At 42.7% G+C, this 18,296-nt stretch overlaps 1 protein-coding gene across 4 annotated transcripts; it reads right to left on the bottom strand.

The window, feature by feature from the left end:
- Window positions 1-325: 325 nt before the first annotated feature.
- Window positions 326-17,668, bottom strand: LOC110974152 (solute carrier family 41 member 1-like). 4 transcript variants are annotated; one of them, XR_015425015.1, is made up of 11 exons: window positions 16,413-16,613; window positions 13,576-14,184; window positions 11,672-11,779; window positions 11,217-11,288; window positions 9,887-10,031; window positions 7,873-8,019; window positions 7,090-7,252; window positions 5,357-5,565; window positions 4,539-4,687; window positions 1,557-3,052; window positions 326-1,468 (listed from the first exon to the last, which is right to left on the bottom strand). XR_015425015.1 is itself a non-coding variant. In XM_087135715.1 (10 exons), exons 2-10 carry the CDS (start codon window positions 14,089-14,091, stop codon window positions 2,867-2,869), a joined length of 1,695 nt encoding a protein of 564 aa, XP_086991841.1. In that variant the 5' UTR covers window positions 14,092-14,184; window positions 17,448-17,668; the 3' UTR covers window positions 326-2,866. The 4 variants fall into 4 exon arrangements, 3 of the variants coding, with proteins under 3 accessions (XP_086991841.1, XP_022081248.2, XP_022081247.2); XM_087135715.1 differs by lacking the exon at window positions 16,413-16,613 and adding an exon at window positions 17,448-17,668 and having other exon boundaries at window positions 326-3,052; XM_022225556.2 differs by having other exon boundaries at window positions 326-3,052; window positions 13,576-14,205; window positions 16,413-16,615.
- Between the last annotated feature and the right edge of the window lie 628 nt (window positions 17,669-18,296).

Below are 18,296 nucleotides of genomic sequence, written 5' to 3'. Positions count from 1 at the left end.
GGGACCAAATACTTAAGTAATGTATTTCTATTTAATTTGAACACAGCAGACCTACATTCGGGAACCGATTTCAGAGACGAAGCCTGAGAAGGAGGCAAAGCCCACACTGCTTGAGGAAAAAAAATCCAAGCTTCACCTTCCCTCAATCTGTCCAAATCTTCCTGCAGATATAAAAGTGCTGGCATGAGAGTATTGCCAACATTCATTTTAAACAATAACAATTCCCATTGACCTCTTAAACCAAGCTATGCGTTCCAAATCACCACGAATAAAAACCTTTAAAATGTCTTAGCCCCCCCATACAAACTGCGAAAACAAACTAACCTTTCCACACGACAAACACCTTTTAATATTCATAGTATTGCGCAATAATATGACTCTTAAGAACATTTCAACAAAATTAATGCCACACACCTTTAACTTTTATAAGATCTCGACGTTAACCATAGTCTACAGTGCCTGTTAACACAAAAAACCATGGCGTGAAATTTAATAACAGGAAGGCAATCAGGCACAAGAAAGAGAAAAATAGTAGTATTTCTAGGACCCAATCTTGTTACCACAAAAGACAGTTAATAAGACAAAGGTGTGTACAAAGAATATGCATCAAAAACTTGATAAACAAGGCACTCTCATATCACATGCAAATTTTATAGAATGGGAATGATAAGATAATATGAATGAAAGATAATCTATTTGTTTACTTTTTCATTCCAGACCTCCCAACATTGGCTCTCAAGAATTCGGAATCCTTCTCGCCTGAATTTTTCATGAAAAATCGGACTATTCTCCGTATTACCATGAAACAAGTAAAAATCAGTGCTGCATTGTAAAAAGTCAAATCCGCGTCCACGATGATGTACAGTACCGCACGTACTCACCAATTCCATACAATTTTGATTCCCACAAGAGTTTACATCATCTGAAATGGTCTGCAATTATTTTTCATTTCCTGAATGTGTTGATTCAAAGCGAAATTCTGCGAAACATTTACCGCGTTTACACGATCGTGGTCGAATTCACAGCAGTGCTTAGTCTTGAATCCAAACGTTCTTAGCTGTGGATCCATGCGAAACCGGGCGCCGCAAGCAATGTACGAGTCAGAAGGGCGCGCTGCCACGGACGCGGCACACAATGTGCACTGCCACTGACCGCTCAGGTAAGTCAGATAAGTCGTATTACAGAACATGCATAAGATCACAAGGTCTGTTTCCAGTAACACACAGGCGTGTCAAAATTGCAATTTGGCGGAAATTTTAGGGGCGAAATTGGAATGGCGGAAATGAAGTGATATGAAAAGGGAAAATTTTCCGCCAAAATCGGTTGGGTTGGGAGGTCTGCATTTCCCTTCTGTCCAGGAGCATGCAAAAGTCTCAAAATTTGGCCTCATCCTTCAAAAAGGCTGTAACAGAAGCAAACACCACTTTTTTGGCTTCAACCCCCTCCCCCAATTTTGTTCTGGAGCCACCTTTGCGTTCAATGTATCTGGGCATTCAATGTATCTTAGTGCCGAGATGGTGTTCTCTGACCATTCCCCAATTTTGTTCTGGAGCCACCCTTGCGTTCAATGTATCTGGGCATTCAATGTATCTTAGTGCCGAGATGGTGTTCTCTGACCATTCCCCAATTTTGTTAGACAGTACATCTCGGACTGACTGGCATAGTTGAGCACTTCCTAGACCCGAGTTCGAATCTTTCTGTGGGGGCACTACTGTTATTGTGGAAAGTTAGTAACCTGATGATTTGTATACCAAACAGGTTTCTGACTTGTGTCTTGTGTCAAGGCTATCTTGTCTCTGCTCGTCAGCATAAACAGGCCCTTGCACTGATGGGACACAAACCCATATCTTCCTACTTGCTGGTGCAGACGCCTTCATCCGTTCAATCACTGCACTTGATGGGGTCAGCTGGGTGGTTTGAAATGCTTGGCGGTCGAGTGCTCAGCATAGCAGGCAGAATTTAAAGGTGCATTTTAGTTGATTTCACCAGACTGCCGTTTCTTCAACCATGATTTCTTTGTCGGGGTCAGGTTCCACAGTCAATCTTGAAGCTTTTAACGCTCAATTCGGGCGATTCACAAGAGTACACCTCAAAGAGTTTGCAATGAGTTGGCAAATCACAACGCGCAAAATCTGTCGACCCCATGCCGTTTGGAAAGGGCCGACAGATTTTGCGAGTTATGATTGGCCAATGTGTTGCAAACTCTTGGAGGCGCTCTCTTGTAAATCGCCTGTATTCAAATAAGAGCTCACTGAAATGACTGCCTCATATTAACAAATCTAAAATTCCTTTCAACTTATGAGCCAAAGAATAGGTAAAAATTCTTACAATTTATCAGCTTTTTTCATAATTTGACAAACTCTTTACTTTAGAAATTCAAACCTCCCATAATGAGCTAATTTTTTTATTTAAAAAGGCAAGGTCATTTGACATTGATGAAAGCCAGCCCGACCATGTTCAGTGCGTGTACAGGACCAACATCACACTTTTCTCGGATGACCTCCGACACGTTTTTTTTTTAGCGTGCCCTGTTGGGTTACCAGACTGGATCGTTGATAGAGACGACCCATCAGTTCTGTAGGCATTACGATTAGCCCTTTGTTTCAATATCTTACTGACCTTTAAATTACTACCAAATGAATACTGTTACGTACTCGTAAGATCTGCCCAACATTCTCAATGAACTTCTACTGACAACTTTAAAATTACATGTTAGGCTGCAAAAATAGACTATGAAATTTATCTGTTGGCCTTTCATGTGAACAAAAAAATACAAGAGAAAATGAAACAAAAGAATGGATAAATATATATCAAGCATCGTTGGATTGCAAGGTCGATGGGCTTCTGACGGAACCCCCTGAGCTTTTTAATCCCCCACATCGCTGTCTCGGTCTCCTAGCAACCAGGTGAGGTAGAACCCCAGGGCGAGCAAGGCTGTGCCCAGGAGGTCGCCGACGGCAGTCAGGTAAGGGATGGAGAAGTTGTCCGGGTCCTTGGATTTCTTCCACAAGAGATGCACTAGCCAGTTGGCTGTGAACAGAAGGATACCCACCTGGAAAAGGGATGGTGGGGCCAGAATTGTTAGCGGGCATTTTGACCACTCGCTGACAGTCTGATTCCACAATGAATCCCTGCCAGGCGTGGTAGGGGCTAGGGTTACGGTTTAAGACCGGCCAAGCACATATTCATTCCCTTCACGAACCCCTGCCAGGCACTATATTAGTTTTGGCCAAAATACAGACTTACTCAAAGTGACAAGCTACGTCAAACACTGTTGTTCAGATTATGACTTTACAAATGCTGACCTTTGGTGGTCGTTTCTTCAAGACTTGTTCAACATTTTTTACTACATTGTCCCTTTTTTAAACCCTTCAAGACAATGTCGTGAGACGACATTTGCTACTATGCTTGTCCGTGGCCCATAGCTGCTTGAGGGCTGCACCTCCACTGACTAGTTTGAGCGTCTGTGTATTTACAAACTCAGTGGGAATTACTCAAACATGGGGACAAGTGCTGACACCACACAGAATGGCATACAGACTTGGCCACTCAGCGGTGGGTGGGAAAGTGAAATATCCATGAAATAATCGCCACAGGTTTTGAGGGCCCCACAGCAGCATAGGGTTTAAGGAGTAAATGAATTTGCGTTTGGCAACAAACATCAGCACCTGTTACAATACCATGTTTCTTGTGCTCAACCTCAATGTTTATACATAAAACACCTTCACGGTAAACACAGGATTTTCCGATTTTTAAAGGGGTTGTTTGGAAAATCCCAGAAATCAGGAAAAATCCTGATATATCTCACACCTGTGTACTTAAATGTCCTCTGTGTTTCAACAAACGGAATCCAGGCATGTTTCTATGACCCATTAAGCATCCATTACGAACCTATTTCATTAAGGCCTCAATCTATCCATTCATACTGGATGAGAGTCCATCAGCTGGTTGGTTTCAAACACTTGACAACATTAATACCTACTTTTAAACACTTCTGTGGCAGGTTAGAGAGTCTCATGTGAGATTTCGACTCCCCATATTATGGACTCGAACCCTCGCATGACAATCACAGACCTCATTCTTGCCATGTCAACATCTGCGTTACAACCAAAGCGTCTGCATTTCTCAGAGTCACCGGGAACGAGAACAGCTGCGTTCTGTACCACACTGCATGATACGCCCTGGGCGTGCCATCTCCGTCCCAAAGGATTTAAGCATTGTAAGGACAAGCCTATACTACAGATGTGGTTGGAAGGTGTTTCACTTGTGGTGACACTGATGAACAAGATTCTCGAAGAAAATAATACTTTTCAACTTTGATCTGAATTTGTCAGGAAGAAGGTATGGAAATAAAAGTATGCTGGAGCCAGGAGCCTGGCACCCATAATGGATCTCTCCTTCTGTTCAGTCTATTATCATTGCCGGGGCCGGGGACCCAACCAGTTTTAGACACAGTCCAAAAACACTCTGCGACAATTTCATTTCCTCAGTGGGCAGTGAATTCAGAGTCAAAAAAACTGAGAGGCAGCACAACTGACCTGGATCAAGGCCACCGTCAGGTACATGATGGTGACGCGGACCGTGATTGACGTGTGGCCGGCCTTGACCAATGAGATGAAGAACAGGAAGATCAGCTGACCAGGAATGACCATCAGGAACAGCACACGACAAGATCGAGAATGTTCATCTATGAGCGGGTAAAACAAAACCACAAAAACAAAATTTGGGTATTAGTAATAACCAACATCTGCACAAGGTTAGATGCGATTGTTTGGCAAAGGAGGCATAGACGTTGTTGCGTGCAGGTTTTGTTAGTGAGATGGCCACTTTAGATCTTGCTTCCGGAATACACTGTATCTAATGAACACTCTGGAATGGGAATGTGACGGACCATTTTGTGTAATTAATGGTTCCACTTCATCTTGAAAAACATATTTCATTTTGGCCGGAAAGATGATATACATGTAAATGAATATTTCAATCCAGAAAATAGATCTGCTCATTGAAGCACACAGGCGGTGATCTGTAACTAGCATCCTCTTCATGTCCACAGATTGGCCTCGCTTTCATTTCAAGATGGCCCATTCATGAATAAGGTCGACTTGGGTAAGGTCATTCGCCCACTGTCATTTGTGTAGACACCAAGGGGTGGTCCTGAAAGTCGTAACTAAGAATTGGTTCAGTTGTCATCAGTCAGAGATTTTCTTTGATAATTTTGATTGGAAAGAATTACAGGTGATGGTGTGCCTAGTACTCAAATCCTCAAAGCAAACAACTGAACAGAGAGAAAAGAGCCAATACGAGAGTATTGAGGGCGCACTTGAGCAGGGAGCAGCTGACACTGTCTGGAACCCACCTGAGCCGAAGAACGCCTTGCAGGGATTCAGGCACGATCCCTTGCGGCCAGGGGGCAGGGTACCGGGCTGGCCAAGCCGGTGCAAGTGCGTGGATATCCGACTGGCTTGGACGGCCACCAGGTTGCCGCCCACGCCGTTGATGACCGGGCTGAAGACTGCAACGCCGGCGTTTTGTCGGATGGCAACGTCCAGAACAAGGCCCCCGCAGCTGATACAAGTATTACAGCAAAACCAATAATATCAATACGACAAATCCAGTGCCCTGCACTCTCTGATGTGGTTCATATCTTATTATTTCTGCTCACTGGGTACTCCCTGGGGTTCATACAATCATATAGTTACTACCACGTTGCCCTCTGCCCTCAAAGGTACCCATTTACACTCCTGGGTGGAGAAAGGCAAGTGGGGTAAAGTGACTTGCCCAAGGTCCCAACATGCGTTCCACTGCAGGATTTGACCTGGGGCCAATTTCATAGAGCTGCTTAAGCAGAGTATTTGCTTAAGCATGAAAAAAACGTGCTTGACAAATCAGGTTACCAGCCAAAACTCCATGTGATGTATATTGGTTTGGAATGGTATTCATCTGTCTTTTGGTTAGCATGACAATCACATAGATTTTAAGCTGGTAACCTTTGTTTATTAAGTGAGGTGCTTTCGCGCTTATGCAAATTCTGTGCTTAAGCAGCTCAATGAAATTGGCCCCAGAACCCTTGGATCGAGGGGTACAAACCATAACCACAACCACTAGGTCACATGCACCTGACGGAACAAATGTTCAGAATATAAGAAAAAGCTTTACCATTCATGACCATTTCCGTAGATTGAGGTGTGGTCTTGTAAATGACTGTATCCAAATCAGAACCTCTTTGGATAATTGTACATGTGTGTTGCACAAATATTCCGGTGAATTTATGTCCAAAAATTGTTTGAAAGCCCGTACAAAACGACACAAAGCTGTACAAAAAACTTTCCCTGCACCAGTTGTCACAAAGCCCTCAGCGAAAGCCACTTTCAAGCCCGCAACCTTTCACCTCAATCTGGTCAGCCAATCACGATCGGGATTCTGCGGGACTACCCATTACGTCAGGAGCATAAATCATTATCGTGCTCAGTAATGTTCAAGATCGCAAATTTCGCTGCCTTGCATCGACATAAACGAGGCTGTACATGTAGCATACATACCATACTGTACGGATGCATATTACAATCACTGGTTGTGATGTAAGCTTAATCATTTCAATACTTTTGCACTAAAATGTTTTATATTCAACAGAAATTTGACTAAAAATGTGTTTTATGTTTCTAATTTCCACCAATTATATCAAATCTTATACACAAACTCTTTGATATTTGTGCAGGTCAGATTCTGGAAATTTACTATCAGTGCTGGTCAGCCAGCTCAAGAATTGATTGCATGTAACCAGCACTGAGCAGTGTAGTGACAACCCTGCTCAAGAGGACAAAGCTTTTGTGTCCACATCTGAACAAAAGAATCATTCTTTCAAGTTTCGTATTACAAATTCTGACAATAAAACTGTCTTTACTGAGCTCAAACAGGAAATGTGGAACATGCACCTGCATTTAGTCTGGCATGGGAATGGTACAGAGCACGCAACCGCTTTCTCACTATCCATAAAACTTTGCCTACATTGTGAGTGATGTACACAGACTGGTACCGTAACAAGCCGCCTGCCAGCATCGTTTTTATTTCAACTCATTCAACTCTGCTCACCTGCTAATCACCATGGCAACGATGACGGGACTCCAGCCGTGGTACAGCACATCGTGGGTGTACTTGTTGCGGTGGGACAGCCACACCCACAGGGGTAAGAGGAGAAGGAAGAATGCGATGATGCAGGGTGCCAGCCAGAGACGCCTGACGCTTTCATCTTCACCTGAGCACAGGCACAAAGGTTAAATCAATCAGGAAGTATTGTGACTTACACGGGCTGATCGCACATACCAATAACTACGGTTAAAGGCAGAATGAAACAAATGAATCTGGAATTTCAAGCCATGCTAACTTAATTATTAATGTTGAGATGTAACACTTCAGAGTAGCATCACTTTCGCTAAGACAATGAACACTGATGTGAGACATGTCATATGTTATTCACTGGAATGCTTTCTGAAAAGCAGAGAGAGACAGCGATAGTGCCTCTTAAGCGAACATAAAAATAACAACTTGAAAGATTTGCAACCAAGTGGGCTTAGCTGCAAGAGCATGGGCATTCAATTCCATGAATTACAGGTTAAAATCTCGCTCTTGCTCCGATTTTCTCTCAAACCGAACGTATCACAATGCCACTTTCGATTTCCATGCACATGACACACACACACGGATCTCATCCAAATGATTTGTTCCATGTTGTCCGGGTTGTCCAATCACTACATTTTCTCATATGCTTAACTTCATGGACGACAAATCACATTGAGCAAAAGCTCAAGAGACCTTTTTTTTCTTAAAATAAGCAACCCGGTTGGATTCAGGTCATTGCGTTCAGCTTCACTTTACCTATTGCCCTGTAAAGCAGACTAGTGATCCAGGACAGTAGTGCTAATGTTGTGAGGTCGCCCAGGCTGGCTGCGATGGGGGTGGCCACGTTGTCTGGATTAATGTGGCACTTTCGGGAGAGAAGTACGACAGCTACCATTATAGAACCTGTACCAAAGAAAAGACAGACAGAGGTTGAGAGACAAAAGGCTCAACGTTAATACTGGGTTCACATGCGTTACTCTGCATACTTGAGGGGCAGGAAAACGTTGGTAATGTGTCGCTCTCGTGATGGTAATGCACTGAGGTAAAAATTACAAAACATATTGAAGACTTCAGACATTCCCAGTTTTGTAAAAGTTAAGTCTTAAGGACAGATAAGTACTCAGAAAGTACCCGGCCAAGTGCTTTGAGTATTTTGGTCATAAAATCTTAATTCTTATCAACACACTGACTGCTACGCACAATTTCAAAGGGGCATTCCCATTTGCCAAGCGTTGTATGCATGCATGTTTAATAGGTACCTTTCAGGTGTCTATTTGAACATGAGCACTTTACAGAGGTACACCCTCCACGCTGCCAGCGGTGCATTTGTTGTGTTCTTAGCGATGCCAGTGTATTCCATTTACATTACAATAGCCGTTCATTTCCTACGGGTATACTCGTGGCAGAATCCGGTACATCTGTGACTATGAGTATACTCGTAGTCGGCAGTCAACGTGTTAAACAGTCATATTTTACTTTGTACCCTTCCCTTTCTGCATATACAACCGAGCATTCATGTTCCTCAGCCTTGTTCCCTCCTAACTAGTTAACTACTTGACAGAGAACTTGGCACTCGAAAAAGTGCTTGATTGCACACTGGCTGGAAAACATTTACCTTTCTGGCATTTTTGAAATAACCACGTACCGGCAACATGAAGGCACGGATACCCTGCTTTGATCAAGAGTAAACTCTCAGTTACCCACGGGTCATACTCCTGCTGGCAGCGTATTCATTTTAGCACGAGTAACACAATCAAATGCCTCCGAGTCCCCCTGCTGATAGTTTCAACTGGTCGTTCTAGATTGCCTGGTTATGTCAATTTCTGTTGCCCATCTTCTAAATGTATTAACCAGACTGTGATTGACATTTGACAGCGTCAGCAGCTTAGCCATGATGGCTGACTGAGAGGTCTAATGGGAGGGGGGTGCCCCTGCAATAATTTTTGTTGGGGGGGGATTTGTTTTAGGACTCTTTAAATCCTGACCTTCCAACAGCGTGTAAAAAGATCCCAAATTCAGCTTCACCAGTAAGAAAGGCCATCAAAGCATGTACAAGCTTACATAGAGATATTTCAAAGTTTTGACATCCCCCAAACAATCCTACCACAAGAGACATCAAGGGCAAGTTTGGGTGTTAACTACAGTTTGGCCAATTGTTGACTGCCTCTTACTAATGCCTACTTGCAACACAGTTCCAGTCTAACGACCCACAATGAACCATTCTGCCAAATTATCTCTTGCATACTGCCACGTGTTGAATATCTGGTTGCAGCTATGGTCTCAGCCGTCTTGTACGATCATTACCGTGTCCATGGTTTCCTCTGTACTCTCTTTTTCCTCTTACTGACAATGGGCTCCTGGTAACTGGCAGTGCTACCATACTCCTCGGCCTGGGCTCAATTTCGTGGCGCTGCTTACCACGAGCGAAAAATTAGCACTTACCATAGCAGAAAATTCTGTGCTTTCGGCAAGCGTATTTCACGGGTTAGCGAGAAATTTTGGCTTGTGCGCATGCGTATATCCCTTTAACTGATGATTCTGTGCTTGAAAGGTTAGCGCAGAATTTTTCTGCTAGCACGGTTAGCGCAGAATGGAGATCATAAGTGCGGATTTCTGCAGTAAGCAGCGCCATGAAATTGGGCCCCTGTCCCAAAACAGTCCACTAGACGAGTCCAATCATCGATAGTTGGGGGTGACGTGGGTGGACCTACTATGAACTTCAGCTGGCATTCAACCTTGCCCTGCTGGGTTCCAGTGGTCCAGCACTTACCCAGAATCCCGCTGGCTAGGGAGGCTGTAACTAAACTGCTTGCGCTCAGCAGTAAGATGTGGTAGATGTTAATCTCTCCATCTGGAATGTAGCCCATGATGGCAGCAGCGACAGACGCCAAGAACCCGACCACTAGCGCCTGACACTGTAAGGCACACAAAAAAAAATCATTGCATTTATTTTTATTATGGAAAGTTACCCTTGAAAACGCTGACGAGGACAATTTCTGTAATTATTTTGGGCTATTATGGACACATGAAGTTAAGCTTTAGCTCAACTCAATTGCATACAAATTAGTATGTGTTAAAACATGCAAACAAGATTTAGATACTTCTCTAATCGGAAGTGACAAGAGGGTGGTAGTTTTCTGTTCTTAGAAAATCAGTTCAAATACTTATAAGAATACTTTACTTTTACTTTTGTCACACAAATCATTCCTTGTCAAAAGACCATAAGCAAAAACTACCTACCAAACCTCTGAAATATTGGTCATTTCTATAGTCCAAAGAAGCTGCTTAACACATTAAACAAGCAAAAAGAATACATTTGTACACCGAATTATGGAGACCCAACTGTTCTTCCTTGGATGACATCATGCTTTGGCTCATAAATATGGCATAATATGCTCATAATATTAGCATAAGAATGGAAAGTTGTGGTTTCTTCCCTTAAAGGCTTCCAAGGAGATAGAAATTAACATTGTACCAAAGCTTTCCTACATGTATTCAAGTAAAAAAATCCTCCTTTAAATGCTGAGAAGTTAATTTCAACCAACCGTTTTTTTTCTGGTGCTATATGGGGGGAGGGGAGGGGACAACAGGGGATGGGGGGGGAGCTCCCCTTCCTGAGACATGTTACCACGTTTTGTTCTTTTTTTTAAATTTAAAACTCATCAACACTTGCAAAACAAACCAGCACTATCCTTTGGAAGGGGTAAATTCTATTACACACGTAGATAAGCAACAATCAGGATAAATCAGTTCTGGAAAATTCCCATACTGCTCATCCCCTCTGCCACCCCAAGGGAAGGTATCTCTCCCCCTTGCCTCTGCACGGGACATGCAAAATGTTTTCATTATTTTCCTTTTCACAGTAGCTGAACGTGCCAACACTTAAGAAATGATATTAACACCTTGCTGGAGGACGTTTAATTAAAAAAAAAACCACACAACTGTGAAAAAGAATCCTGATTTTACCACCTTTTGAACCTCAAAAATAGATGAGACTCCACCCTCTAACAATTTCACTTTGCACTTTGAGGATAATTCTGTCTTTAATGAAATGTGCTTTGATCGAAAGTGTTCTGAGTTGTCAGCAATGAAACAGGTACCTGGGTCAGCGCCAAGTTCCCACCAATCATTTGCCACTGTTCTTTGGTGTCGTCAATACTACCCAGATTGGCCTGTAAAGAGCAATTCAGAAAATGTCGCTCAATAATAAAACCCTTTCCTTATCTTTACTTTGTCTACTGGAGAAAAACAAAATAAATTGTGTCTTCATCATCTCGATTTTTAAAGCTCTTACAATATGAAGTGAACCTGTCACAAAACTGCTTTTTTTCAACAATTTTTCTGCAAGGCTCACCAGTACTAGAAATAGGGAAACAAATGAAGATATTGTCTCCCTTTTGTTTCATATCCACCTGGTCAAAGACACAGATGTCAAAGTAAATTGCATCACTTAACCATAGTGTTTTGCATGAGTCTAAACTCCAATTTATTGATTTTTTTGGGGTACTGGAATACATAATGCAGAGTACACATAGATCAATCTTTGTTTTCTCACCGCCGTGGAAAGTCGAGATGCCAGTGTCATTTCTAGATTCCCTTTCAACCCCAGCAGGGCTGGCACCAAAATAAACACTTCTGTCACGTCGATATAGACAGGCCAATGCTGTGGACAAATACATATATATATACATTCAACGACTCCAAGGTGAACAGATGTTTACTTTGTATCGCTGACATGCACATTGGTAATGTCAAACAGCCTGTTACAATGCAGAAAGAGGGAGACAAAAACATCATATTTTTACATTCGTTTGTACCAGACACTGGCTGTCAATAAACAAAAACAACAGCCATAATTTTAGCCATTTACATGTATGAATATTATAAGACCTAATTCGATTTTAAGCAATGTTGGTAAATCAACTGCTCAGGATCACTGCCAAGTTTGTTAATTTTTGTCATTTGCCCGAAATAACAACTGATGGCAGGAACCCTGGTTATCTTAATTATGCTTAGCAAAAGCACGTTCAATGCAAAATGAAAAACTTATCGCTTAAGACTATTGACTAAGGGTTCGCGGGATATTTCTGGTTTGCATCAGGAGACATTTATAAAGTGCTTTATTGTCATTTATTCAAATTATATATTACTTAGTAAATGAAAAGCAATGGGAAATCCTTAATATATGGATGAGTATTGGTGGCTACTTAGATGTTAATGAAGCCAACCCAAATAATATTAATAAAAAATACCAAATACTCTTTTTGTGGAGATAGGAGAAAATTGAGAACTATTTCAAAGCAAATTCAAATTCAAAAATTTGGTATGTTCTTCATAAAATGGACCAAATGCAACTCTGAATGTCATTTTTCAAAACTTCTAAAAGTGTGACTTTGATTTATAAAAATGATTATTTGGGGATAATTTGGCATAATATGTACATTTGATTGGGTACCACTCAAATGAAGTTGAATTCATTTTAAAATTTATGTCAAAGTATTTGCACCCGAGGACTCGATTTCAAAACCTCTCTCATCAAGGAGAATTCAGTATATTTTGCAACTGATCTATTTTAAAGCACCTAAGAAATAACTTTAGAAAAATATAAACCATGAAAAAAAGAGCACAAAATTGACAGAAAATGAAAATTGACAGAGAAAGTTTGGCTCTCTTCGTTCTGTTAACGTTTACAATCACTCTCACTTTACCAACATATCTGCCACGTCTTATACCTTTCAACTACCGAAAATATCTTTAAGTTCAGCTGCGTCAAAAATGTATAATGAGTACAATATGTTCCTTGCAAACGTCATATTTGACAGAATTTTGATGAAGTTCCAGAACTTTGACAAAAAATGCATAACGTTCGAGAATGCCAAAAACGCTGTCACACGTAGTGCTCGAAAATTCCATGCATGATGTTCGTTTTGCCACTTATTTTGGAGATATTCCTGCTGGAAATTACATTAAAATTAACAACTCTGCGCATTCGATTTTCATCATGAATCGTATTTTATGTCATTCAGTTATTTGAACGTCCTTCAGTATGACAGATTTTATTTTGAGAGACCTTGGTACAAGGAGAAAAATTGCGGAGCGTCGCCATTCCGTGGAGGGGCTCATGAATATCAAATGAAAAAGAGGGCACACTATCTGGGTTGATGTCAAAGGTCAAACAGCCAACGATGCACCAAAACGTTTCTTGTGCTTTTTTATGTTCGTTTTCTCAGAATGGCGCAATCCACATTCAGAATCTGCATCTTGGCATGAACAGGAAAAAGCCCCTTTTCGTTTGTTAAAGATGACCTCTGAAAACAAACGACACTGCATTCGAGTTGGAAGCTTCATTTATTTGAACAGATAAAAATCAGAGAAAACATGTTTTCCTTAGAGGTGCTCGTTAAAGTCATTTACCTAAGAAGAAAAATGCACGGTATATAAACAAGGGAGAATTTCTACCTGAACAATATCAAGCACCAGTCCCGCTCCCACTGTTCCAAACCCAGCGATGATATATGGCAAGAAAACCTGGAGGGCGATGCTGAAAGAGGATTCCTCCCTGTGGTCGACTACGCCCACTTCGTGGTCCCCCGCCTCCTCCTCGGAGTGTCTATGCAGGAGGGGCTCAGTAAAGGAGGTCTCAATCTCAGCATCCTCGTCATCGTCGTGGGGATGGTTGCCGATGGCAATGCCAAGTTCTCCTCCCCCTCCTTGGTCTGTGTCCATTTGGCAGCTGACAGCACCGTTCCACAAATGAGTGCGGTCCATCCCGGCACTTTCGTTGTCCTTGACGGCCTGCACCATCCCAGGGACTTGGCTGGCGTCGCCCGGTGAGGGAAACGTCTCAAGTTCAATTCGGGGAACCATGGTCTCTGAGTCTGTGCCAGTCACCTTGGCCAATGTGCGATGTCTCAAGGCTGTTCCCAGTTGACTACTCCCCTGCTTGGTCACAGCAGACGGTTTGCCAGTGGGCATTTTGTGAAGGGGGACTGCATGCGTGCGAGTGTCGTTTACGCGGGAGGCTTCAGGGAGAAACCAAAGTCTTCATTCACCCAGAGGCATCATAAGCTGTAATGATGAAGAACAAAGCTGAAAAGGGTGAAAAAGGTGTAAACAATGACTCCAGTTGACAGCTCTTAGTACTGACGACATATCAGAGTGTTTACCACATTGCTTTGGTGGGACAGAAAGACGCTCATTGGTGTAAACATTGCTATCATAATCATGTCAGAATAATGATCTTCATTTCAAAAGAGTGGTTGTTTTCTGTGACCACTGTTTTGAATCAGAGAATATGAGTTCTACCATTACACCCGCGTAGCCATCTGCAGGGTAGGCCTGGTCCGTTTGCACTTTAGAATTATTTCTACAACAACCCTCATTTGGTGTGCAATCCTTCAGTCTCAAAAGAGCGTCTGACTTGGTATGTCCGTAGCAGTGTTGTATAATTTTGTTGAAGTGTAACCAACTACGGAGTACACATACTCAATTCCACCTGGTAGCCAGAGATTCTTAGTCGGTACGTTTCATGTGGCAGCATGATTGGCAGTTACTCCATTTTCCTCTGCCTAAAGTAGTGTTTCTTCATAAGATTAACACTTTAAGTTTAGTTTATATGGAGTGCTTGGGGCCCCAAAAGTCTCTTGATCCACTCTTCCATGTATTCAGTACAGTATAGAGTCCCTTTATGTGGCGCACATCGACGTTCACTTGACTTTCCTCATAAAGTGTTGTCAAACCTCTTTCTTGAAAAACTCAAAACTCATGTGGTTATAAAGTGGTACTATTACCTTCATGATACATGGTGCTGAACCTTTGTGAACAATTTCAGTGTCGTGGAATTTTGTTTGAAATCCAAAACTGTCGGCATCCAGAAATTGGGCTTGAAGTGTTCCCTACTTCCAAACAAATCTCAGAAAACCCCACATCAAACATTTACAAAATTATTTTAAGTTGATAAATTCTTGTAAAGCATTACTACTTCCATTCAAATACCCATCCACAAGTTTGTCAGAAAAGTCTTTTCCTATTTTTTGTCACATTTTATAAGAGTTTGTTTCGCACGTTGGAAAAAATAGGAAAATCGAGCCGAAATAAGATTTCATCCAAACTTTCAAGAAGGTAAGTGAAATCAAGACTTATGAATCAGAATATGAGGAGCTTAAGAAGTTTCACTACGCGTGGCCCTGCATTCTGTAGTTACTCCTAAAAATATTGCTCCATTAAGACACAAAAAACGAAAAATAAAAGTGTGCCACGTTAGGGGCCGTCCCACGTTAGGGTACATCAACAATATACGTGTCAACAACAGGTCTTGTTTATGTGAGTAATCCGAATGAAGCCCCAATTCGGCCGGCCTATCATCCATATGGAAGTCCTGGCCTACATGTAAAACTAAGGCCCAGAAACACGGAAATTACAGTAAAACTAAAGTTACATGTATGTGTCTAGAGGGGGCCACGTCATGTGCCTATCGTGCATTTGGTCGTCTTACAAAAAAGAGTAAATTTCAGTCACAGGCCCTAGGCCTAATCATGGTAAATGGACTAGCGTTAGCGATAATCCTGCTGTATTTCACCATCTTTTCCTACCTCCATGATTTCACTGTGTCGATGTGTCCTCAGTTCTACGTTATGCCATAAGCCGTATCATGCTTATTGCGGATACCACATGTGTGATTTTGTACAATCATGACAATGGTAGAAAGGCATTATGGGAAGGAAAAAGGAGCAAACATTGCCCCCTTTTCCTTCCCACAATGCCTTTATACCATTGTGCAAAATCACTTGCGGTATGTATCAGCAATAACTTGCTTATGCCGATGCTGATTATAAAAAATGGAGAACATTGTACAAACTACATGCAAATCAAAACACAGTCTGACGTGTGTGCGGAGTTAGTAGAGTCCAAGCATCATAAGCATATGGAGGAATAAAACACCTCCATGGTCCAAGCTACTCGGACCATCATCCTCTCATGCTCGGACAAGCGTCTGAAGTGAAGTGTGCAGTGTGGTTTTGCTCCCCTTTTTTATCATGATAGGCCCCCTATATCAAGCCAAACAGCTGTCACAGGCTGACCTACATGTAGCCCTAGCCTCCTAGTGTGGCGCTGGCACGGACTCTCACTCCCGATCCATCCTTAAGGATAAAGGATGGATCGGGAGAGAGAGTCCGTGCCACACTAGTGGGGCTACATCATGTAGCCCCAGACTTGGGGAGGGGTCCGACGTCCGCCCCGCTCCCACCCCAGAGTTATGGGGGTAAGTCTGACCACGGTGACCTAATTTAACTTACCGAAATACTTGTAACAATGTAAGTTTGATCAGCTCGAGACATACGGGATACGATCATAAACCTAGCGATCACATGAAGAACATCATGAAAGTTCCACCGTACATACATGTACTTAGGCCAACCTGCCTGCCACGTACATGCTGTCGTTCGATCAAGCGGCCCAACTCGTGTCTTTTGCCCAACCTCAAACGGGCCGATCGTAAACTGGGAGATGTTACAGGGTAGACTGGTTGCCAATCATCCTACTAGCGGATTTTTCGCTGAAGCCCCCTACAACTAGCCAGTGAATCAAGTATGTGTTCGCATTTCTCTGAACTAGAGTTGGAATGCAAAGAGATGGAAACACTAAAAGTAAAATCGTGTCACAGACGAACCCAAATCGGCCGGGTAAAGTGGATCAAATGTTCTTTTATGGTCGTTTTTACGCGAATTGACTTCAACATCCTCTGGTTAGCGGGACAACGTGAAAATCTGAGAGATTCTTTGAAGCAAAACAAATCATGGAGGAATAAAACACATTTCCTCCATGAACAAATGGACATTCCAGAGATTGGCGGCGCGGCTCTACCTATGGATGCAGACCAGTAAATAGTCCGAAAACTGCGTGCGCGGGCCAAATCACAATTTCTATGCACTCAAATTCTCTACGAAACAGAGCATTTTGTGGCCTATGAACTCGAAGATTTGTAGAAAAGACAGAATTAGGCTGGCAAAGAGAATACCAGCTTGCGTCTGAGTGAGATTTGGCAGAAATCGGTGCCCGAAAACGGCCTATTTTTCCGAAAGTGTAGGCATCGATATTTCAAAACGGCGATGGGCTTCAAGACTGCATTTTAGGGGTGACCTTCCATGGAAAGAAATATCTTCAGAAGTCGTCGGTTAATGAATGGAAATTTGAAAAGAAAATAAAAAATCATAAACTAGGCTTTAATTTGACGTGCGTTTCAAACTCCTGAGAAACTCGTGAGTATTTTTCCTGATTTTGTGATTTTCGGGTATTTATCACTGTTGGCTAGGGCAGTTTACTTTACTGACCAGTAACCCGATAGTCACTGGGTGAGGCTAAAAGCCAGGCACTCCGTGTATGACGTCACTACGCTTGTGGCTCCGTTCAACCGCCCATGTGCGAATACCCAATTGTAACTCATCGTGCACGCGTGACCTCGTCGTGAGCGTGTTGTTCCTTCCTCCATGTTTACAGTGTAGTCCGAAGTCGGTCCACCATATCTGTGTTAAGTAAATGGGTTTTCATGAAGTGATGTTTTGCGTAGTGACGTCATGCACGGAGTGCATCTAGCTTTAATAGCCTCACCCGCTTCGTCATGCGGCATTCATCATGAAGCGTGCCCTCAATGTCTTTGTATGCATATCAGCTTCGTGACGTCAAGGTGCAAAGCGAGGAAATAACCGCTACGCTAACCCGCTTCCCGAACTGCCCTTCTGTTGTTGTTTTAACGGCGCTTTCAGCAACTCAGGCTATTTGCTCGAATAACTGTTCGTTTATTCATACACTTTATTAATCAGCATCACATTACGGAGTTAGGAAGAAGGTCCAGTCTTAGAGGCAGGAGGAAACTGGAGTACCCGGAGAAAACCTGCGAGAGCGAGTATGGACTGGAAACCAAATGCACTTAAAGCCTGGGCCAAGCCGGGACTCGAACCCGGGCCTCATTGGTGAAATGCGAGGAAAGAACTGCTACGCTAACCCGCTCCCCCAACTGTCCCTCTGGCCGTCTGTGCGCGTCTTTGCGAAAGTTGTACAGGCAATTATAGCTCGTAGTACCGCAAGTAGCCAATCAGCGTACCCCGGGGCGGTTCTGCTCCAGCAAGCTTCCGGGGAACACCTTGCTACGCCCTTTACGTTAGCCCGCGAGTACTCAAATG

Source organism: Acanthaster planci, linkage group LG04, assembly GCF_054643075.1.
Source record: "Acanthaster planci isolate LZ-2023a linkage group LG04, COTS_SCS, whole genome shotgun sequence".
NCBI classification, from domain to species: domain Eukaryota; kingdom Metazoa; phylum Echinodermata; class Asteroidea; order Valvatida; family Acanthasteridae; genus Acanthaster; species Acanthaster planci.
This window is presented reverse-complemented; position numbering and strand designations above follow the sequence as displayed.